Raw genomic sequence first — 23,671 nt, 5'->3', positions numbered from 1 at the left:
GGCTCAGTGGGTTAAAGCCTCTGCCTTCGGCTCAGTTCATGATCCCAGGGTCCTGGCATAGAGCCCCACATTGGGCTCTCGGCTCAGCAGGGAGCCTGCTTCCTCCTCTCTCTCTCTGCCTGCCTCTCTGCCTACTTGTAATCTCTGTCTGTCAAATAAATAAATAAAATCTTAAAAAAAATAAAAAGATAAAAGAAAATGCAGCCTTGCACAGATAAGTAGCTGGGAAAGGAGGACTTAGCAGACCCCCTGAAAGTGTTTTAGGAACCTCTAGGCATCTCAGACCACACTTGGAGATGAGTGATCTTCGTGCAGAGTTTGGGCACAGGCAGCGCGCATGGCTTAGTGTTTGTCTAAGACCACATTTTGGTACAGACACAGAAATGTAGCATAACTATGGGTGGCCAATTAGGTAGATACCCAAGTAGTTTATTCATAAATAGGATTTACAAATCAAGGAGAGGTGCTCTTGCCCTCAATTATTTCTTTTTCACGGACCCTTTGTGGTGCATGATCCTGATCTTTAGTCTTATCTCTGGGTGAAGACATTCAGTGTACACCTGAAACTAATTTAATGCTTTATGTCAATGGTACTGGAATTAAAATTTTTAAGAAATGAATAAACAAACAAACAAAAGACATTGAATGCCCTTGTTAAATTTAAATTCATCAATCATCTTTTAAATTAACATATATTAAGGGGCATAAATGTGCAAGACTCAGAGCTAGGAATGTAAGTGTGAATGAAACAGAGTAGTAGAACAATTTGCTAGCAAGTAGTTCCCTTTGAGAATGGAAAACATGACAAAGAAGTTCGGATGGGACAGAGAAGAGTGGCTGAAAAAGCCTGAAGATGGTATCATCAAGGACTACTAATTCAGACCAATTTGGTAACCAGCATGGCATAACTTGAGGGATGTCCATAGTTCTCATCTGGAAAAAAAATAGTAGCTCTGAAAGTTCATCTCTTTGAGTTATCCAATTCTTCTTTTATACCTCCCTCTCCCAACTGCTATAAAGACCCTATCAGAACTATTGGACATTCCCACCTGTGTTGTTCAGGATCCCACCCAAGAAACAGGTTCTGTATTTCTTTACATACTTAGATTTAGATAGAAATTTATATGCACATATGCATACACACATATAATGTATTTATGTAAATAAATATACATATATTTATATAAAATGATTGAAAGTGATTGATTTATGCAGTTGTGGGGGCTAGGCAAGTCCCAGATCTGTAGGACACAGTGTCAGGACAAGAAAGGACAAGGAAGCTAGAAACTCTCAGACAAGAACTAAGTCCACAAGGAAGATTTCTTCTGGTTTCAATGGATTGCATCGGTCCTGCTCAGATTATCCAGGATAATCTCCTTTACATAAAGTCAACTGATTGCAGATCTCAATCACATCTACAAAATGCCTTCACCCCAACAATACCTGGATTCGTGGATTTGTGTTTGATTAAATAACTGAGCACTATTACCTAGTCAAGTTGACACATGGAGCTGACCATCATACTGCCTTCTTGTGAATTTGCTTGGCGGACTTGTTTCTTCCTAAAAACTTTTTATAAATTAAATTTAAAGCAACCTAGAGCCTAAGAAGGATCAAGGATGAAGAAAAGTATGAAACAATAAGAAGATAAGAAGAGAAAGCTGGTCCGGTGGGAGGGGAACTGAGGAGAGACAGAGGGTGAAAGTGGAGAAATTGCCACAGAGAGACATATAAAATTATACAGGGAAAGATAAAGGACAGAAAAAGAGAGGAAGAGGGAAGAGTGATGTCCTGAGGTAAACTGCTCTCATCACTAACTTGATTTTTTTTATTTGTATTTTTCAAAGATTTTATTTATTTAGTTATTTGAGAGAGAGATAAAGAGAGCACAAGCAGAGAGAGCAGCAGGCAGAGGGAGAGGGAGAGGCAGGCTCCCTGATGAGTGGGGAGTCCAATGTGGGGCTCAATCCCAGGACTCTGGGATCATGGCCCAAGCTGAACGTAGGTGCTTAGCCAACTGAGCAATCCAGGCACCCCATCACTAACTTCAAAATAAGAATTTAAAAAATAATCATTATTTGCAACTCTAAATTTCCTCGCACTTACAGTTAATGGCATAGCTTGGAGAGTTTTCAGGGAGGAAAATAGAACTCTAGAAGCTCAAGTGACTTGAACTAATTAACTCTAGATCCTGGCTAGAGCTGGCCTCTGGGCTAGAACTTCCCCAGCCCTACACTCTTACACTGTCTATTGAGATAGATTTGGTTCTTCTGAATTTAACCGTAGAGGAAATGTGCGACCCCCTTTCCTCTCTTGGTCAAGGCCTTGGGCTCTGTATCAGACTATGTGGGGAGGCATCCTTTAAGGTAGCCCCCAGTGATCTTACCTCTGTAGTCACAATTTCTGTATTATCCACTCTTGAGTGTGGGTTGGACCTAGTGAATCACTTTTAATGAATAGCATGAATATGGCAGTGATGGGATGTCACTTGTGCAATTAGGTCACAAAATACTGTGACTTCCATCTTGACAGCACTTTCGATCTCTTTCTCTCTCTCTTTCTGAAACTTTGTGCTTAGTTATTCTAAGGAAGCAAACTATTACGTTGTAAGCTTCCTTGTGGAGAAGCCCATGTGCAAAGAACTGAGAGCAGCCTTTGTCCACCAGTCAGAGAGGAGCTGCAACCTCAGTCCGACAGCCCACAAAGAACCGAATCCTGTCAATAAACAGGAGGCCAGCAGGATGTTGGCAGTAGATCCTTCCCTCGTACAGCCTCAGTATGAGCAGGCTTGCTTCTATCTTGAAGGCAGCCCAGTGAAAGACCCGGAAGTCAGAAGACCCAGCGAAGCCAAGTTCAGATTCCCGATCCACAGAGCTGTGAGAGAATAAGTATTGTGTTAAGTCACTAAGTTTGGGAGTAATTTGTTACACAGTAATATAGACTCCCCAAATTTAAATCCCACCACTTATTAACTATGTGACCTTGGGCAAGAAACTTGAGTTCTATGCCTCAGGTAACTTTGTAAAATGTAGCCAGTAATCACAATACTGACTTCACAGGGCTACTCTCCGACTAAATGAGTTAATATATATGAACAACCAAACAGTGTGTAACACACAGTAAATGCACAGTAAATGTCAGCCTGCTGCTGCTCCTGCTACTCTGTCATCAGCACCATCATCATCATTAAAAATTTAGGTAAGGATCACTGTGTATATCCTTCTAGAGGAACACAGAGTGGCACCAGTGGGCAATTAAGACTAATTGCTGTCCCTTTGGGAGTTGGTCTTAAATTTTCTATGCTAACTTCCCCAGCTCCTGCTAGCTTCATGCAGTTCTAAATTTGGAATGGCACGTCCACATGCACAGGTGGTCCCAGAGAGCCCAGCTCCTCGCTGAGCCCAGAATATCCTAAAAGATCTCTGAAGTATTTGGGAAATGTCTTCCACCACCTTCTTTTTGTATTTGAACCCTTTCATCATGGTGTGGTTTTACCCAAAGAATTTCCAGCACCTGGTCATGGAGTTATCCACTGAAAAATGGGGAAAAGACCTCTGGCTTCAGGGACCGGAGAGCCGTCACTTACAAGGAGCCCTGAATGGAGGCTGCGTCTGCTGTGATCTACTCCAGAATCCTGAAGAGCCTTTTGTTCTGGGGAAATTGATTGGGGTGGGAGGAGCGGGCTGTCTGCAAAAGGAAACAGTAAATTAAAGGGTCATTATTGATCATCTCCTTTTTCTTATATGTAGATGCAGGATAATATTTTACCCTCTCTACCTTTCTAAGCTGTCTTATTATGGATGAATGAATGAATGAATGAATGAATCTTTAACACATCTGATATAGTAAAAGGAATCTTCAAGTAATGAGTACCTTTGATTAAAGAAAAACGACAACTGCCAAAAGGTAACAGATGGAATGTTAAGTACTGAACAAACCTTACAGTTTTGCAGAAAGAGGGCTGAACTCAGATCTCAAGGAATTCTTCCACTCCTACAGATCCAAGAATGCTACAAATGTACCATCTGTTGACCAAGGTAAAAAAGCTGTCACTCAAATGAATTTCAATCTCTTCCCTTTTGTCCCACCCCAGTTTGTTTTCCATAAGCTGGTAGCAGCTGCTGAGATAGAAGTAGCCTTAGAAAAAGTTCCCATAGCTGTGTTGACACTAAGGGAGACTAAACAGCCTACAAATACAAGTGCTTCAGATCAATTTGCAAGATCTAATTTGCTGATCCCAAATTTAAAGTAATTAAGAGATCTTCTTTGCGTGAACTTTGCTTTGAACTGCAGGCATCAACGCATAGTGATTTAGTCTGGCTTTGAAAAAGATACACTAGGGTGCCAGCGCAAGCTCAGTGGTGAGACTTTAGGGAGATTCCTTAACACTTACTCTCAATTTCCTCCTCTGTAAAATGGCAACAACTTCACAAAGTTGTTGATAGCTATTATTATGGTATTAGAGACAATGTTTAAAATGGAAGGCTAGTGAAGCAGTCAAGAGAGAGAGATTGAAAGCTGTATCTGCCTGAGACTGGTGGCTTGGGGAGAAAGGCATCACCACTAGCAAACAAAAACAAAAACAAAAACAAAACAAAACAAAACAAAAACCACTCTGTAATCGCAGGATAACTGAGGGATTGTGTTAAGCAGTTGTCCCAGACCCCAGGCCTTCCATTTTGACAGCCAGGATCTAGATCAGGGGAGCTCTTTGGTTCAATCAGTATATTGCTACCTCCTGGAAATCCTGGCATGGCTGTGTTCTTCTAGTTGAAAATGAATCATTCTATAAGGTTTAGTTTAATCCTCTTTAATCAACAGAGCCCATTCTGCTTGCCCCAGCCAGCTGCAATCTCACCTCTCCAAACAGCGTCTGCTCCAACTCTTTGGACACTTAATAAGTCCCAACTTCCTTTGCTGCTTATCTTACTGTGTGATGCATATGGTTGGTCTCTAAAACTAAGCTGCCGTTTCTAGAGGAGAGAAGGGGATTTTTACCTTCTTCTGATCATTCCTAGTAGGTCATGAGTGTGATCCACAAACTGCTCTGTGTATCTCTGACATTCTGTAGGGTTGACTTGATACCTCACCTGGGATGAAAGAATTGGGCTCCCAGTGCCAAATCCTGGGCTCATAACCTCCTCTCCCTCCCATTAGCTTTACCTAGAAGAGCCCAGGTTTCTTTCATTTTGCCTTTGGACTTCAGTGATGATGATGATGATAGCAGATTTATTGAGCATAGACAATGTCCTCCTGTATCTCTTTGGGCTCTACTCTTGTAGGGCACTTGCCGGCCCAGTTTCCAACTGCCTGAGGGCTTTCTCTGGCAGCTGGAGGAGGTGGACGTACCAGGGCATTGACATGCCTGGCAGCAGCTTTCAACCACTGACTGACTAGAGATAGCATGTAAATACCCCAGTTTCCTTATCCTTTTGGGAGGGGGTCACTCTGAGGTGGGTGTTCTTCACTGACCCCCCAGAGGTCCCTAATGAGATTAGGCTCTACTTTCTCACAGTGGTGACTGGCTTGATACCTCACCCCTTGCTGACTTCCCTCCCTGTCTCACTTCCCCATTACAAGTATTTCCTCAGATCATCTCCCAAAGCCTTGACCCGGGGTCTGCTTCTGGGGAAACCAGACAGTAACTCAGCCTCTGTTCATTACCAATCATTATTCTAAAAGTTTTGCCGATATCGACTATTTCAATTCTTCCACCACCCAATTACCTGTTTTTCATTTTATTTTCATTTTGCATAAAAGGGAATAGAGGCAAGGAAAGGTTCATAGTATTACTTGAGGTCACAAAGTTAATATGTGTTGGTGGCAGGACTCAAAGCGTGGGTTTCTCTGCTGAAGAGACTGAAATTTATTGATCCAGGTAGACATGCTGCCCATTTTATAAGAATCACAGCTGCCTTCCTTGGCAAAGCTCATTTTCTTTCATTAACTCCTGAATCCTGTCTTTGTTTTTTAGAGGTGACTCTTTATTGGAGATATTACTTCTTTCTTTTTTTTTTTTTTAAGATTTTATTTATTTATTTGACAGAGAGAGATCACAAGTAGGCAGAGAGGCAGGCAGAGAGAGAGGAAGGGAAGCAGGCCGCCTGCTGAGCAGAGAGCCCGATGTAGGACTCGATCCCAGGACCCTGAGATCATGACCTGAGCCGAAGGCAACGGCTTAACTCACTGAACCACCCAGGCGCCCCTATTACTTGTTTCTTATATCTCAGACTCAGTCTGGAGGCCAGAGCAGAGGTGGCGTGACTGGGAGAAGCAGGGTTCCTCCTATTTTTACAGAGTGGTGCTCAGCATTTCTGCTGGTTCCCTTGCCCATGTCCCTGGTTCCAGGCATTTTTCCTCCATGGATGGTCAGACTGATAACAGAGAGAGACAGAGAGACATCAGGAAGAAGCAGCAGCCAGTTGGTATGGAGAATGGGGTTAGTAGAGAAGGCTCTCACTTAGGTAATGACTTCTGTTCTAGTCATGTTGTGTTTGAGGAAATGGTGACACACAGTTGGAAATATTCAGCCTAGAGTTAGGAAAGTGACTCTGGGACTTGGAAGAGCTGATAATAAAGATGCGGGCTTAGAAGTGGTGGTGGTTTGAGGTAGTGATCATAGGAGAGGAGAAAATTTGAGTTTATAGGGAGTGAAGGTTTAAGGATGGAATTTGGGGAATGTCCATTGTCTGATGTCAGAATGAGGAAGAGAAGTCACCAAAGGAAGAGAAGTTGAGAAATAGAAGGAGAGCCACGTTGGTGCTCCCCAAGAGTGGATCCCAAAGTTGGGGAGTGGTTCCAAGGGATAGTAACTCATAAACAGGGCCTAATACCCCAGGGTCAACTTGGAGAAGGAAGACCAAAATTAAAATGTAGTGCTTAGGATGTGTCTCTTAACCTTTGAGGCCAGAGACAAGAATGTGGATGTAGACACTAGAAAGAAGAACAGTATGGAAAATGGGAAGTGTGGTGTGTAAATCATATAACTTATTGACTCAGACTTTTGCTTTTGTGAAGGGGATTCTAGAACCACCACAAATTGTGGACTCCATCAGCCCCCAAAGCTCCTCAACACACTGTTTAAATGTACCATAAATGTTTAATGACGAATCTTTATGAATGACCTCAATTTTAACTTTCTGGGTTTGTTTGTTGTCATTGGTTTTAAAGACTAGTAGCTAAACAAATCCTTGAGCTAGTCACTAAAGAATCTTCTTACACGTATTGTGGTTTTTTAAATGATGAAAACACAGCACTTCACATCACCACTTTAGAGAAGATAGCATCATCGCATTTGGTGATTAAGAAGACACTCCAGGATCTTGCTGTACCTCTGGGCCATTACCCTGAATTCCATTACCAAGAAGGCAGAGCAAATAAATACTAGACAAGGAGCCAGGAGATCTGGGCTCTAGTCCCAGCTGTCATTAATTCAGTTCACCTCAGAGAGCCTTGGTTTCCTCATCTTAAAAGGAGGAGGTTCACTTATTGGTGATTCCCAAAGCAATGCTGATCTCTGACGATGTTTTCAATCCCTTTGCAGCAAAGGAAGGAAGCAAAGGAAAGGAGGAGGGGGTTATGTAGTGAGTTATTAAAAAAGTCGAATTTGTTTATTTTAAATTCTAAGACTTGTGCTTTTTAGGGGCCCCTGGGTGGTTCAGTCAGTTAAACATCCAACTCTTGATTTCAGCTCTGGTCATCATCTCAGGGGTGTGAGATTGAGCTCCTTATCTTTGGGCTCTATGTTCTCTGGGGTGTCTGCTGGAAATTCTCTTAAAAAAAAAAAAGAAGGCTTGTCTTTTCTACTGTTAGAAATAGACATTCTATAGATATTATGTTATTATATAGAATTAGAATTTTATAAAATTCTTTTATAAAACAATGGTGATAGGCATCAGCCGTTGGATTTTTAACATCCTTAAAACGGCAAGTAAAAAACTGGCAAATTCCTGGTACCGCTGAAACTTTTCTCTAAGTTTCTGCTGGTCCATGGCCTCACTGGACTCGAAGGCTTATTTCCTCTTCAATTCTAGATTGAACATGGCGGGTAGAGTTTAAAATGTCTGACTTTTATTTGGATCTCAGATGAGAGCGACAGGTCACCCTGCAGCACCATTCTTGCTAGAGTCGGGGGGGTAACCTGTTGTACTTGTCAGCCGCAGCGACATCATGCATAAAGATTTCAAAACCGGAGCTCACATCTCAGGACACTGGGGCTCTGAATGCCAACAGCAAATTGTGCATCCTTGCAGTGTAATGAGAAAGACGCTGTGCTTTGTTAAATCCCTTGACTCATTTGAAAGGACGTTTCACTAGCTCAGATATACTGGAAATGAGATCTGCTCAGAAGAGCCTGGAGAGAAACTGAACCCAGGGTTGGTCGTAGAAACATACTCTAGCACCAGAAGAAACATCATTTATCTAGATTTTACCTACTGTGAGGGGGGCCTCACCCTGGCACCTGAAATAAATGACAGCGATCTCCCTTCATTTCCTTTTCCACTATACCCCCGCCTATTTTGCAGGAACTATGAAAACAGTAGCGGGTCAGAGAAAATTGTGGCTGGCAGAGACTTCAATAAATCTGTGCTACTGAACTGCAGGACAAATTAAAATGCAGAAATTAGAAATCAAAGGCACTGAGTTTAGCGTGAGACTTATCTGATTAAGTGTAGTTTCATAAACCACTAGATCTCAATCTCATAATGCCTTAGGGAAAACCTGAGGCAGGTGGGCACTGACAATTCCACCTTCCAGAGGAAGGCATGAATTTCAATATGCCATAGCAACAGAATACATTTCTCATTAAAGATGCAGACATAATAAAGCCCAGAATAAAACTCCCTAGGAGACAAACACCAAAAGGCGGTATTGGTGTTCACCATTAACTTGCAGCTTGCAAGGCATGAGATATGCCTAGAATGTTTTGCTTATTGGGGCAGGAGATTGTTTCCTGAAATCAAAGGCATTGTGTCTTTTTGGGGGAGGGGGGTGTTAGTAAAGGCCTCAGGAAGAGTCAAATGAAAATGGAGCTTTAAGAGGGCAGAAACACAAGTAGACCCAAAAGGCAGTCATTGGAAACCAGTATGAAGGAGGAGGAAGGGGACGGATCTTCAAGCGTTATCTGGGGATTTTATGCTGAGCACTTTTACAAGCCACTCTGCTAAGCATTTCCTAATCACGAAGTCACTTAATTCTTAAAATAACCTGGTGAGGGCACCTGGGTGGCTCAGTGGGTTAAAGCCTCTGCCTTCAGCTCGGGTCATGATCTCAGAGTCCTGGGATCGAGCCCCGCATCGGGCTCCCTGCTCAGCTGGGAACCTGCTTCCCTCTCTCTCTTTGCTTGCCTCTCTGCCTACTTGTGATCTTGCTCTCTCCCTCTCTCTTTCTCTGTCAAATAAATAAATAAATAAATAAAAATAAAATAACCTGGTGAAGCAGGTATTTTCACCACCACTCTTCCCCCCGCCCCACCCGACTCCATTTTCCAGAAGACGAAATAGGCTCTGAGAGTTGAAATCACGTCTTAATCCGGGACTCAAATCCTCAGCTATCTTCTGTCCAGGTTTGTGTGATACAGTGGCCAGAGTACCAGTGAGAGGTTAAACAGAGGTTGGCCTGGAGGTAAATGCAAATGAGCGATCATACCACCGCCTATTGTTTTCACAAACTGTTCCAAATGGAGATGCCCTGAAGATGAATCAGCTGGTGCATGGGTCCAGGAGAGGATCTGCCTCCCAGGCTCCTGCAGGTGTGCCCCCTGGCCTCTACCTCTGCTAAGACTCAGAGGCTGCCCCCTCTTCGAGTGGTTTTGTTTCAGGAGCCTTTCACCAGCATGGTGAACTTTGACCTCGTTACCTAATCTTCGAATCTTCTGGTGTCAGGGAATAAAAAGGGACGTTTCCATGTGTTGGCCTGCAGGAAATGCCCTTAACTGTGGATCCTTGCTTGTTGTGAAGTCTGTGGCTTTTCGGAAAGCGAAAACAGCTAACATCAGGAAAAGAAAAATGTTTTTCTGCACCGGTCCCCTCCCTAATGAAGAAAGGAATTCAAGTCAAGGCTTTTTTTGTATGGTTTCCATTTCTTTGGGCCAAAAAAAAATACATCAGTTTAGTAGTTTATTGCAAAGATCTTGGGAACTAATAATAACTATTTCTTTTTTTTTTTAAATAAAGATTTTATTTATTTATTTGACACACAGAAAGACATAGAGAGAGGAAATACAAGCTGCGAGAGTGGGAGAGGGAGAAGCAAGCTTCCCGCTGAGCGGGAGCCTGATGGAGGGCTCCATCCCAGGACCCTGGGATCATGACCTGAGTTGAATGCAGTTGCTTAACGACTGAGCCCCCCAGGTACCCCAATGATAATCATTTCTTAACGTTAAAAGAAAAGACTTCTCTAAGTGTGTATGCCATCCTGCCTCTTAGCACCAAATCCAAAAGCAGGTGTCCTTTTAGGAATTATTTCTGTTCATGAGCTTAACTGTTAACAGTACCTTCTCGCCTTATTACCGATAACAGAGCTTTACAATTGAAACACTTGAAGGAAAGGCACAGAAAGGTGGGGTTCTTTTTCTAGGCTTATGGAAAAATAAATAAATCTTCAGTCAATATATGGATATGGTAATGTGTCGAAAAAGACGGCAGCTAGCGGAAGTGCGCTCCCTCGACGGAACACTTCTTTCCCCGTTGCCTTTTATACTTCCCCTAAGTGGGACCCACGTCAATGCAGACCAAAGCCGTGAGTGCAACTAGCTGAAGACATGGATTTTCAGCAAACAGACGACTGCTGTCATTAGGAGGTGAGGCCGAAATGGACATTGAAGACAGACTCAGTGTTGTGTAGATTTAACATAACTCTGACAATATGTGTGAAGGTTCTCTTTTCAGCTGTGGACTCTTAGCCTGTGTGTCTCCAAGCATGGTAGATCTCAGTGCGTCCCCAGGCTGGGGCCCGCGTTCCCTGCGGAGCAAAGGTTTGAGGCTCTTGGCCAGAGTGAAGGGGCCAGGATTTTTGGTCTGCAAACGGAGTGACGCTAACTGGCTCTCCTGCAATTGAATCCACGGTCCTGGCCTCATTAACAGCCCTTGGACGATGGGTCACCGCGAGAAAGCACAGAAAATGACATATTGAATTATGTGACTATGACCATGTTAGTATTTTAAAGCTCTCTCCCTCCTGCTGGTAAAGGACACATTGAAAGCCCTGTTAGGTGAGAAAATCCATGGGACCAAATACTTCCTTTGAGAACCTGTCAGAGAAGAAAATAAATATGAGAATTTCATTTCAATAATCAGGCTTCAGATTTTGTCAGGGCTTTAACAATTATGGAAGGGCTGAAAAGACAAAAATGAAAAATTTCTCATTTGGCCCCGCAGGTGGGGGTGGTTATGATGTGCTTTCCAGCCGCTGTGGATATTGGCTGCACAGCACCCCAGCATTCAAATGCTGCTGGTTGGCAGGGCTGGCTTGGAACGACTCAAGCATTCCCAAAATATTTTATGGCTCTGTGGGCACCTCACTGAAGGTAAGGGCTGATGGCTACCATGGCTGATGGCTTCCTCTATCAGATAAAGGGTTTAAAATCTGGGAGGCCAGTTTTTCCAAGTAGACTATAGTAGCTGCTCTATCCTCTAAGACCTACGTCCCAGTCCTTGGTTGTCTACAAAGAATACCCGGTTGAGGGGAGACTCAATTTAAAATACAGGTCACAGAGAAGCAAGGCCAATATGTGGGGAGCATGGGTAGCGGGCTGGGGAGGGGTGTATGAATGTGACCTGCTGTCCTAGAAGCAAGGTGGTATACTGTAAAATGTACTGAAAAGGATTAGTCTTGGAGTTAGGCAATCCAGGCCCGGATGCCAGCTCTGCCACATACCAGATGTTTAAATTTAAACAAGTAACCTAATCTTAGTTGATTCTGTCCTAGATTTGATGGGACACCTAATAACAAAACAAACATCAAAGCCTAGGGTCTGTAATCTACCTATCTACTTACCTACCTACCTATCTTACCTGTCCTACTTTCTTTTCTTCCCACTCTTTCAGCTATCCCCTGAGGTCAAGGACGTTGGCTGTCATAGTCAATGTTACCTCTGCAGGCCTGGATGAATTGAGCTTTAATATGGTGATGTAATCTCATCACCTGAGAACAGCATCATTGCTGCTGAATTTGGGGAAAATCTTAGAGAATGAAAGAGGACTTCACATAGAATGTCTCCCCCCACTTTAAGATGGAACCACACGGTGAGGAACTACAGGCTGAGCCCCAGAATAAATCCTAGAGTGGGTAATTCAACAGCTCGTGTTTGAGCACACCAAAGAAATGCAAGGATCATCAGGAATACAAGTAGATGTATAATGGTGTTATATGTTCCTTCTCTACTTCCTTTTTTGTGGTGGAGTTATTGGATAAAGCAAATAGTATCCCACCGCATGGATCTTGATTTTGGTAAAGTATGTGAAAAAAGCTTGTGTAATCTCCTCATGAACGAGAAGAAATTTGGGCTACAAAATAATATATTGAGGAAGCTTCTTTACCTATTAAGTAATCATAAACGAAAGTATAAAATTAACCCAAGAAGGGGTCCAGTGGTATGCCAAAGGTATGCCATCTCATAGTTTAATGATAATTTACACTTTGGATGGCACAATATAGATCCAAAAATATCTAAAGGACCACATGTAGACAGAAACTAATAAAATGAATTATTATAAGAAGAACTACTTTTTAAAGTTGGTACGTAAGTACTTGGACATGGCAAAGACTTCACTTTGACTCATGGAGAGAAAAAAAAAAAAACAAGCCGAGAGATTCTAGTTAAATGTAAAACTCATAGGTACCACTGGTGCTGCTTTAACGCCAATCCCCTATTAGGCAGCAAGCACAGACTGTCTAAAACCAGGGAGAAGAACGCTGCAATTTAGGAGGAGGAAAACAAACTGGAATGCTAATAACAAGGCCATTAAAGGTGATGTAGGCTCTGAAAACCATGCAGCCTGTAATGGTGAGAGGAAGAGGACCTTCAGCCAGAAGAAAGGAAGAGTGGACTGTGGGTCACAGAAGCGAGCATGACAGGTGCCCTCCAATATGTAAAGGGCCACAATGTGCAGATGGTTTGACATATTCTAGGCGGGCTTCTAGGAGGAGGCACTAGGGCCAAGATGTAGCTCTAGAAGGAAGCAGTTTGAGTACAGTATAAGAAACACATGATTTTTCTTAGCATTTTTATTTTCCTTAACATTTCTGATGTCCAGTAGAAAATGTGGGACTAGAGCTCAGCAAAGGTCTTTAAGGCAGAACCAAGAGAGAGCTCCTCCACAAAGCAGCTATGGAATCAATTGGGTTTCCCCTGTCCTCTGTTACCATCAGCCCCAAATTGTTGCCCATACATCTTCTGGATTACTCTTCATCCCAGTTTTACATCTCTTCCTAGTGTCCCCTCCCTTGAATACCTCTCTTGCCCTGGAGCTTCCTGGCCAGCCGACAGATGATGGCACCCTGTACCCTCACCTTCAGCAAGGAACAATCCTACAGTCCCCAGCCCTGGAAAACCACCCAAGGCTGGATGGGATGTCAGCAGCCCAAGGACCCAGAAGGGGGTCTCACTGTATATACTCCTCTATCCCTTTTAGAGTCCACAGGGCTGCACCCTAAAGTTTAGACGGGGGGGGGGGCTCTGCAAAAGAGAAGCATTCTGATGCTACCTGGCCTCTGAATTTCGAATGCAATGGGGAGCCCCAGAAGCTTCCCGAGGTACAGGGAGCTGTTATTCTGTCCGGCAATAATAGAGTCGAAAGGGGTTAGTAAAACGTATGGACTAGATTTGAAGAGGGGAAGGGGCTCTTTTAAGGTGAGAAAAGGGCTATCCAGGGAGTTGCAAACTTTGTTAGGAAAGGACAGTCCCCCTCTATCCTCACCGCACGGGTTCTCCCAGCCGCTCTTTAAAACACAGGCACACCCCTCTCAGCCTTCCTCGGTTGTGGGTCCGAACAAGGCAACTGAGGTCGGACGGAGCAAGGTATTCCGGTCCCAAACACAAACATACACCATACACGCACACACGGGCACGCACACACGCGCGCGCGCGTACACACACACACACACACACACACACACGACAGCAAAGTGGGCACAGCGAGAGGGCTCTGAAGCCCAATCTCAGCATGCTGAAGCTAAGCCACTGGCCTTTGTTTGTGAATCGGAGCAGGGTAGGGGGCACCCTCTCGTCGCTGCGGAGCGCGCGCCTCGGCTGGGTGTGCGGCGCGGTGCGGTGGTGTGCGGGGGAGGCCCCACTGCACCCCACCCCCGGGTCCCGGCGCCGCCCCCGCCCGCTCCGCGCGCCGGGCGCTGCGCTCTCTGCCCGGCCCGCGGTCGCCGCGCACTTGGCTGGGGCGAGAGGCGAGAGGGGTAGGCGGGCTGCTTGGTTGGCGTTGGCGCTCTGCAGTGCAGTGGAGTGTTAGCCCAGCTCCCTATATGGTCGGGGATTAGCTCGGCGCTGCTGAGGCTGAGCCAGGAGCCGGAGGAGGAGGAAGAAGAGGAGGAGAAAGAGCGCAGCAGCAGCCAGCGCACGCCGAGCGGCTGCCGGGGGAAGCAGAGGCGCCCGAGGCTTGGGCACCGCCGACGCCTCGGGAGTCATGGCCGAAGGGGGAGAAGGAGGCGAGGACGAGATCCAGTTCCTGCGGACTGTGAGTCTCCGCGGCGGGGGCGAGGCGGCGGGCAGGTGGGGAGGAGCGCGGAGCCGGGCGAGGAGGGGCTGCGCTGCGCCGGGTGCCCGCTGCCGGGTGCCGGTGCCCGGCGCGTTCTCCGCACCCGCCGGCTGCAGAGGCGGACCAGCCACCCACCCGCGGGGCCGCCAGGGGCTGCGTGGGAAGGGACACCTTCTCTAGCCTGTCCCTTCTTCCCCTAACGTCACCCCCACCCCAGACCCCCACCTTCACCTCCACGGCTCTCCGGGCAACTTGCTACTTGATCTGAAACCTTTGATGCCCAAACTTCCAGCCAGGGTTTGCTCGCTGTTGCCCTGACCTGGAGGATCCGAAGTGGAAGAGCTCGCCCCAGAGTCGGTCCGCGCTTTCACCCCTCAGCACTCCACCACAGGGAGGTGCCCCCTGTGCGCTGGGGAACCGCCTGAAAGAACCAGCGGGACAGGGGCGAGCGTGGGGAGCCGAGTGCTAGAAGCGGGCGCTGGCGTTCGGTCCCGGTCCTGGGATCGCTCGGAAGGGACTTCACCCAGCGCTGCCCCTCGCACGTTAAGCCCCAAGCCGGCAACTGCTGCTGGAGCGTTACTTGACTGCCCCGAGTGTAAGAGCCGTGGCTTCTGCCGCTTGCTCCCCCGAGCCCCGCAGGACGGGGGAAACCCCGGTCTGTGGCTCCGCGTCACTCAGGTCCCCTTCCTGGCACCGGAGGGCGCTGCTCCGCCCCAGATTTTAGGGCAAGTGGCTGGGGGGCAGGGATCTGTTGTAGTCACATCAACCTTGCCCCTTAGGAGTTAATGGAAAACCTTTCAAGGTGGAAGACAACCGGGAAGCGTGGGAGGGCATTGGGGGTGCGTTCCAGCTTCGATTTCAGCCAGGTGACCTTGAGCAAGTCGCATAATCCTCCCTTCCTAGCCTCAGTTTCCTCTTGTGTAAAATGGAGAAAATATAACCAGCGTTTCAGGGTGATAAGGATTAAATGAGATAGTGAATGTCATAATGTTTTGTAAACTGTAAATTGCTCTCTAAGTGTTAGATCATTTTATATGCGCTGTTTAGCTCTCAGGAATTAGGATGAAATTCCTTCTCTCCCTGTCTCCTTCTCTTTAAGTGCCCCCTTTTGACCTGGTCTCTGAAGATCACAGTTTAGGTCTTGTGGTTTTTTTACACCATGCCCTCCCCTTCTCCAAAACCCTTGACTTTCTCTTCTAAACATGGTTCCTCTGTCAGGGCTGGGACTTGGGTCTCATTTGGGAGATACAGAGGGACGTGCCACCCTTCTGATATGACCTTCTGATATGACAGAATTATCTATTTCTTCATCCTGCACCCAGACCCCCCTCCTTATCTCTCACTCTGCACTCAAGAGCTCAGGATGGCTTCATCCTCGCCACTTCTTATAGCCTTTTTTGTTGTAAAGCTGCCTGTTCTAACCAAAGCCCTATGGAATCCCTAAGCTTTCCTTCCAACAGGTGTCCTTGATATTGGATGGGTGACACCAGGTACTTCCTACTTTTTGCCCTCCTCGATCAGTTGTTTCTTCTGTTTATTAGTAACAGTCTTCTAGGCATTACTGACTGATGAAATCCCCTTCTGACGGATTGGGTCAGTGTGGAATTGATGACTCAGGGTTGACGTGAAAGCTTGGTGGTTTTGTTTGTGTTTCTCTTGGCTTCTGTGGTCACCATTCCTGACTTCTTCTCTCTATCAGGCAGTGTAAGTGTTTTTTGGTACCCCTGTAACCAAAGGGTAGAGCGTGGTTCTTAAATTCTGTATGTTATGGGTGTCTTGTCCCAGAGATTAGAGTAACTGGACTCTTTTTTAAAGCCCACCCATGGCCCATGTAGGGTCCAAGGACCTAGGTTAAGAACCTCTGTTGCAGAGATACTGCATATCAGTTATGGCTTCCAGGGAGAGCTGGAAGCGACCATGGGGGCAAGTGGCTCCCCATGTGGCATTATTATTGCTTCTGGTCATCACCTGGAGTGTTTTCTAGGTGTGTTCTTCAGTAACCCTGCGGGCATCTTCATCTCTGGTTTCTTGGGGTGATGGATAGGTGATGAAACTGAGGCATAGGAAATCAAGTGACTTGGCCGTGGTCGCCCAGCAAGTTGCTGATGATTGTCATTACGTAATGTCTAACTTAGATGCCCACCACTGGCTGGCGTGGAGCGCTACTCCAGAGGCTCTGGTCTTCCCGATATATTGCCATGAGAGCTGCTGCTTTCTGACCTGTGACACTCTCTCCATATCCATGAATTAGACACAACTATTTCTGCAAACCCAGTCACCATAAATTTTCATTTGCACAGAATTTTTACTTTATCCTGCTGTTTTTAGGGGAGTCAGCAATCACAGGGCTGTGCTTGAAGTGGGGTTTTCTCACCTTCAAATATGCCTGGATTGGAGAAGCTATTGCAGTTTGGACTCCCCCACCCACCTTTGCCTTAGGGTCTCTTGCTTTTCCCCAGAGAATATCTTTTAAAGCATTTTGGCCATGTGTCGGTCATGGAATGCCTCCTTGTCCTAACATTTAAGGTGTTTGGTATTTGATGGTGGAAAAGAACCTTATCTTTGCAACCGAGAACTTTAGAGGATTGCCATTCTGGACAGAAGAGGCTTTTAAACCTACTTTTACAAAATAGACCAAAGAATAGCACTGTGTTGAGGATCCTTGTCAAGCTGTCGGTGGTTCTAGTATCCTGTTTATTATGAGAGCGACAAAAATAAAAGCAACTGGGACGATCGGTAACATGAAATGGGCCAAGCTTACTGCAGTGATCACCGTAGGTGTGTGTACCAGGGCTGGAGACACTTGCTAGGAGGTGGTATTCATGTTGGTTGCGTCCTCTGAAACATTTCAAGCCCATCCTCTCCTAAGTAGGGGCAGTGCCCACTCAAGGGGCTTGGAAGTGTCAGCACATCGTGTCAACTAAATGCTTTCGTACCCCAGACCTTAAAATGGCAGCGTAGAACTACATATCCCCTCTGGCCTTCTCGAATCACCGGCAGTTATTTCAGTCAATGAGAGAGAGAGTCAGCCAGACAGATAGCCTAAGAATTTTCTTTAAGGCAAAAATTTTCCCTCCCACTGCTGCTGGCAGTGGCATCATCCTGCCTTCCGATTGCTCTTGCTGACGTCGTCAGTGTCACTGACGTGGTTCGAAGCTGCTCAGAAGCAGATAAACCTGCCAGCCACTCATCTGAAAGCAAGAAGTTACAGCGAGAGGAGTGACAATTACCCTGTCTCCAGACGGTTGGAGCGGCTGGCACCGCACCCCGCTCTGAGAGTGCCAGGGAGTAGCTGTTTTCTCCGCCCCCGATTTCTTTCCCTGTGGCTACAGCATCCATTGAAAAGGAAAGAAAGGAAGAAAGAGCTCCAAACCTCAGCTTACTGTTTTTAAAAATACCACAGCCTTCTCCTTGCCAACCCCCTCTCCACCACAAAGTTAATTGAAACAGAACTCAAAGTGAGGTAGATGTTCGTTTCTATTAGTTTCAATTAAAGACAGGTCAGAGATGCCCACCCCAACCCTCCTTGTGGAAGGTTTCCCCCTGTCTAAATTTGCAGCTCTTGAGGGACGAGAGAAGGCACTTGGGCTAAGAATCAAGACTGCCAACCTGGTCTGGGGTCCTCCCTGGAGTCTGACCAGGACGAATTCCTGAATATGTGCTGTGGCACTAAGGTGAGCCCAAGTCCCCAAGTCCCTCCAGGGCACGTTGTCCCAGGTTGGGAGGTCAGTGAACGTGCACTTGGTGGTTCCCTCCTTGCCTCTCCCCTCAGCAGAGTCCATTTACGTGACATCGGCATGATGCCCCAGCTTGCTTTTGGTTGCTTTTTCTCAAGGAGGGAGGCAGACACGAGTGACTTCTTTCTTCAAACACAGTGTTTCAGGATGACGACAAGTAGTAATGGAAGGAGTGCTAGAATGCAGACTCCGATACCCAGGCATATGTTGTTGATACCTGGGCCGTCCTGCCGAATTAGGTTTGATGTTTAAAGTGACAAAACTCAGACTCTCCCAATGCTCTGGGCTTCCCAGTGTCACTTCCCATCTTCTCAGTCTCTTTTCCCTTGGCTCCAGAGAGCTGATCTCAGTAGGAGCTGTCTCAGAATAGCTGGACGCCCAATATCCCCTCCTTTCCAGGGCAGTGCCCCGGGGGGCGGCTAGATCCTTCTCCCGAAGACATGAACTTGCGTCTGAGAGACTGTGTCGGTACTAGGGGATGACTCCTACCTCTGAGACACTGATGACACACGAGCAGGTTTGTCCTTAGGGCTCTGAAGACGCTGAGCTCCAGGGTCACAAGGTGATGGTGACTGTGAACTTGGACATACTGGAATGTGTTGTAGCCCAGTGTAAGAGAAGTGAGACCAAGAACAGGTGCGCAGGTGAAGAAGGTGTGACTGATTGAAGGTGAAGGTATGTTTGATGTCTCTGCATAATTTTTCGTAGGCTGATTTGATTTTTAAGCAGGATGAGGACACTTCAGTGAAATAGGGTTTTTAAGCAATTCTTCATTCCTTTCCTAATATTGATTTAGGAGAAAAATAAATCTATTTCTCAGATTCCTTAGGACGGATGTGAGGGGGAAAATGTTGAAAAAAGGGTACGAGCAGTTTATCTGGAGAGCAAAATACTCTGATAGTTATTTAGAAAGTGTTTGTATCAAAATAGATCGTATTATGTCTCTCTGTGTTTATTTGCTTCTTCTGCTTGTTTTGTGATAATTTGTTTCACTCCTTCCTGGGAAGGATTTTTTATTTCATAATTTGGGTTTTCCTTTACCTCACTGTTTGAAGAGTTTTGAGTTTAAGAAGCCACTGGCTCCATCTTTTTCTAATTGACTTGGAATCCTTTGGAATGCTTCTTTCCAATATCATGTATAGGCTGTGAAGGTCTCATGTCTTCAGAAACCAATATTTTAGCTCATTTCCCACAATCCCCCATCCATTATAAACCCTTCTATATGAGCTTTAGCTTATATAGAAGAGGTCTTTAAGCTACCCTTGATACAAGGTTTATCCAGTAGGAGTGAAATGTAATAAAAGATAAAAAATTAAACTCCGAAGTAGGAATTCTTAATTCCAGTCCTAGCTCACTGTGACCTTGAATGAGTCATTTAAGAAAATTGAGGTTTCCTCTCCCCCACTTCAGGGAGATAGAATCTGCTTTAATGGCTTCGCAGAAGTGTAATGAAAGACAACAGTAATTCCAGCAATACCCCAAATGAGAGACGAGCTGTGTTTTGCAGGGTATTATCATTGTGTTTCTCTTGCACAGGATGTCAGTCCTGCTTGTGATGAGATCTTGTTGTTGAAAAAAAACACCACATTTTCCTTTTCCCTAATGTGCCCCCTGCCACAGGCCTGAACCTTCACCCCAGGCTTATGACCCTGCCTCCGCGTTGGTTCAGCCCCAGGGCTGAGAAGTTACTTCACTAAAGCAAACACCAGCTCATCTCACAGTTGTTTGACTGAAAGGCTTGATTGAGAAGGATAGTCAGTTGGTGTCAGAGCCTTCAAAAGGCCAGGCAGGCCCCCAGGATTGCAGCCACCAAAGAGAATAGAGTTATTTTTTGTCTTCTCAGAAAATTACCAAAGCTTAACTATTTCCCATAGGACCCCTTTCCTTATTAGATCCCGTTTCTCTTCCTTTCAAAGCCACCCTCCTGTTTCTTCCCTCCCACCTCTTTTATGAGCCCACTCTTCCTCCCCCGCCCCCCACCCCAGAGCACTGGGACCAGCTTTTCTATAAAGCCAGCCCTGCTTTTTCCTCTCAGGGATTTTGCTGCCTCAGTCACATCTGTCTGGGGACTCAGGGCTTTTGCAGAGCTCCTTCTGGTCGCACCTGGAAGAAGCAGATGCTTCTGTGGTGGGATCTTCACAATGCTGAGGCTGCAGGCCCTCCTGTCTCCCCAGGGAACCACGTCGGGTCTTCCTGGCTTCAGACTTCTGGCTGGTGTCCTCGAAGCCATCTTCTTGTTCCGAAACTGGTGGGGTATTTTAGGGACAAAGACATTTCCAGCCACTGCAGTTCCCTGTGCTTCGGTGAGTTTTGCCATCATAGCACCTCTTCGGTTCAGGGAGAGGGAGGAAAAAGTGCTGGCACCTTGCTCCCGATCTGGCTACCGGGAGGAGCCTTGTGAGGCGCCAAGATTATTTTTTCCCCTTCTTATGTCATTTCTGATTTCTGATTGTTAGAAAACAAAGTTCAGATCAGATCCGAGACTGATGACGCAATATTCAGAAATAAAAGCTGGGCCTCCTCTCCTCACACGGACTCCTTCCATTGTCTAGCCCAGGGCACATTGCTGACTCCACAGGAGCTCACTGGGCTCTTGTCCTCTCCGGTGGGACACAGTCCTGGAGGGCGGAAGCACTGAGACACAAGACCTGCCTGTGCTTCCTTTCCCCTTTTACCTCACTGAGCAATGGATCCTTACTGATTTCGGGCCTCCCAACGCCCACACCAGCTTGTCCACTTGGGGAGGTTGAGGCCTCCTTTATCGGACTCAGTGCCCAAGAAGAAGGAAAGCAAACATTCCGTCTTCAAATCAGACTGCAGAGAGATTCGGAAATGTCTCTCCCCCTGAGCCATCCCCTCTGGGGTGACAGCTGCTGGCTGCGGCTTACTTTAAGAGCGCAAAGGAGGCAGGAGAGAGCTCTAGAGACAGAACTACTGTGCAGAATCTCACAGGCCATCAACAGTTTTTCTGCTGAGTTCATTGTCTCTGTGGTTTTGATGCTACAGGGACCAACAAGGGTGATGAGCATGGCTTGAAAGAAAGTGTCAGGGTGACAATCTGGGTTGGTGTCAGTGTTGACAGGACCCATGCACAGAAGGCCGTCTTTCTTAATCGTCTTTTGCAATAAGGCATTGACTCAAGGACTTCCCTCTGTCAAAATACAGATCTGTGAAATGGTTAGCTCAGTGGGAACCGTTCATGATTAGCATCATTAACGGCTGAGTAGAGCCTGTTCCTGAAGGAACAGGAGTCGGACTGGTGAAGGATGAGGGTGTTTGGGAACATTATTGAGAGGGGCAGGCCTCAGTGAGCATTGCCGGGATCTTGGGGAGCCCTGAGCAGACAGAGGAATACTCAGGGCACAGAAGTCGGGCTCTGCGGCTGGTGACAAAGAAAGTCTCATCTCTATCTACTTACGAACTTTGATCAGAGAGGAAGCCTTGAACTACATGGGAGAAGGGGGCCAACCTCTTTTCAGGCGCTGGAAAGAGCACCACTTGCAGTCACGACTGATGCTAATACGTACTGTGTTTTACAGAGTTCAGAATCGGAGACAATGGTTAGAATAAGAAAGTCTCAGATTTTTAGAAGACGAGGTAACTCTTTGTCAAAGTGAGAGCTAAGGGTTGCCTTGCTGAAGTAGAACAGTGTTCAAGCAACAGAAGTCTGTTATCGGTTATCATGTTTGTTGATAGGTTACTCACTGTTATCCCAAGGAGATGGCCCAGAGTTCCTAAAGCCAACTTAGACCCATTCCTACCGAAAAAGGGGAGAATGCGCAGGAGAGCTGCCTGGCTCCCAGTAGAGCAAATAAGAAAGGCTCTTACTGGAAGGTACGTGTTTCTTAACAGACCAGTCTCAGGGCCCCGCATTCACTCTCTGATAATTTCACAGTTGAGTTCTCTAATGGGCCTGAGCCAAGAGAGCTCGTCAGTAGGACTATGGGAAGAAATGGAAAATTCTCTATCAGTGGCACATAAATGTCCACACTGTAAGGAGTATTTATTGGACAGCGGCATTCTATGCCATGGGCCAGATTCAGATTGTAAATAGTACTAGAGCAGCACAAGGGATCCAGCGGGCCACACCGTGCATTGATCAGAAAGCTGAATCCAGAAGGTCAAGTCAGAGTAGGGCAGCCCCACCTGGAGGATTGTGAGCCCTCGTGAAATGTCATCTGTCTGTGATCCTCATCACTGATCATTCAGGACACATGGCTGTTGTTCTGACCCATAGCAGAGATCCACCCCTACGCTGACCTCTCTTCTGTCTAGGCTGGCCAGAAAAGGGGAGTCTAAGAATAAACTCTAGGAATGTCTTGAACAAACCTCCTTTCTTTCTAAGAGGGATTTTAAGATGAGAAACGTAACAGAGAACATACTAGGCAAGTAGGTAAACTCCGAGCTAAAGCATTTTCTCTCTTCTATAGCATTTCTGTCAGATGCCTTTAGGCATTGTCTAGGCGGATTTTCTGCCCTTTCCTTGGTTTTTAGTTCATCCATTTGTAAAGACAGAGTAGTAATGATTCTATCTCAGGGATGCCTTGAAAATAGGAGTGAAGGGACTCCACGTCTCCTCGTGGAGATTAGGAGAATTAGGTATGCGTATATGGAAGGACTAGCTTGGGGAAAAAAAGATGTTTCATTGCCCAATCACCTAAAAAGGTTCCTATCAAACTAAAGCATGAGCCATAGATGATAAACTCCAGGAATATGACAGCTTTCAATTCAGGCTACTCTGAATCCCCAACTACCTGTATATCGCAGGGCTCACAAACTTAAACACTTTTGGGGCCTGACAGGTAACTAAATGTGTGAATCAGGCTTTATTTGCAAAGAAAGGTGGGCCCGATGGACACCTTCAAACAAAAAAGTCTTAAACACTTCCAGCCGAGCCAAACACTTCTGCAGCAGCCCTGTGAGCTGCCTTCCCATTTGCAGCCATGGATGAACCCTCACATTTCAAGTGCATAAGCTGCCTAGAAGGCATGAATATTTTTATGAGTAGGATCAGGCTCACAATACACATCAAAGTCCTTGGATGAAAATGTCAACAAAGAAGACAGTGTATCATTTATCACAGTGTAGAAAAGACAGATTGGCATGCTGACAAATTAATAGGCTTCATAAATGATAGACTTGATCATCAAAATGAATCCAGATCGCGCTAGCCTTTTAAAAACCCTTTCAAATTGTCACATAGATACAGCTATGGTGAAAGTTAAA

At 45.9% G+C, this 23,671-nt stretch overlaps 1 protein-coding gene across 1 annotated transcript in view; it reads left to right on the top strand.

The window, feature by feature from the left end:
* Positions 1-14,389: 14,389 nt before the first annotated feature.
* The window catches only part of RYR3 (ryanodine receptor 3), a 511,070-nt gene continuing 501,788 nt past the window's right edge, over positions 14,390-23,671 (top strand). Inside the window, exon 1 of the mRNA XM_032343182.1 lies at positions 14,390-14,687. Within this exon, the coding sequence (XP_032199073.1) occupies positions 14,637-14,687 (51 nt within the window). The 5' untranslated portion in view covers positions 14,390-14,636. The remainder of the gene's footprint in view (positions 14,688-23,671) is intronic.

This window comes from Mustela erminea, chromosome 5 (assembly GCF_009829155.1).
Source record: "Mustela erminea isolate mMusErm1 chromosome 5, mMusErm1.Pri, whole genome shotgun sequence".
Classification (NCBI taxonomy): domain Eukaryota; kingdom Metazoa; phylum Chordata; class Mammalia; order Carnivora; family Mustelidae; genus Mustela; species Mustela erminea.
Note: the sequence above shows the minus strand (reverse complement) of the source record. Positions and strands in the feature narration are given on the sequence as shown.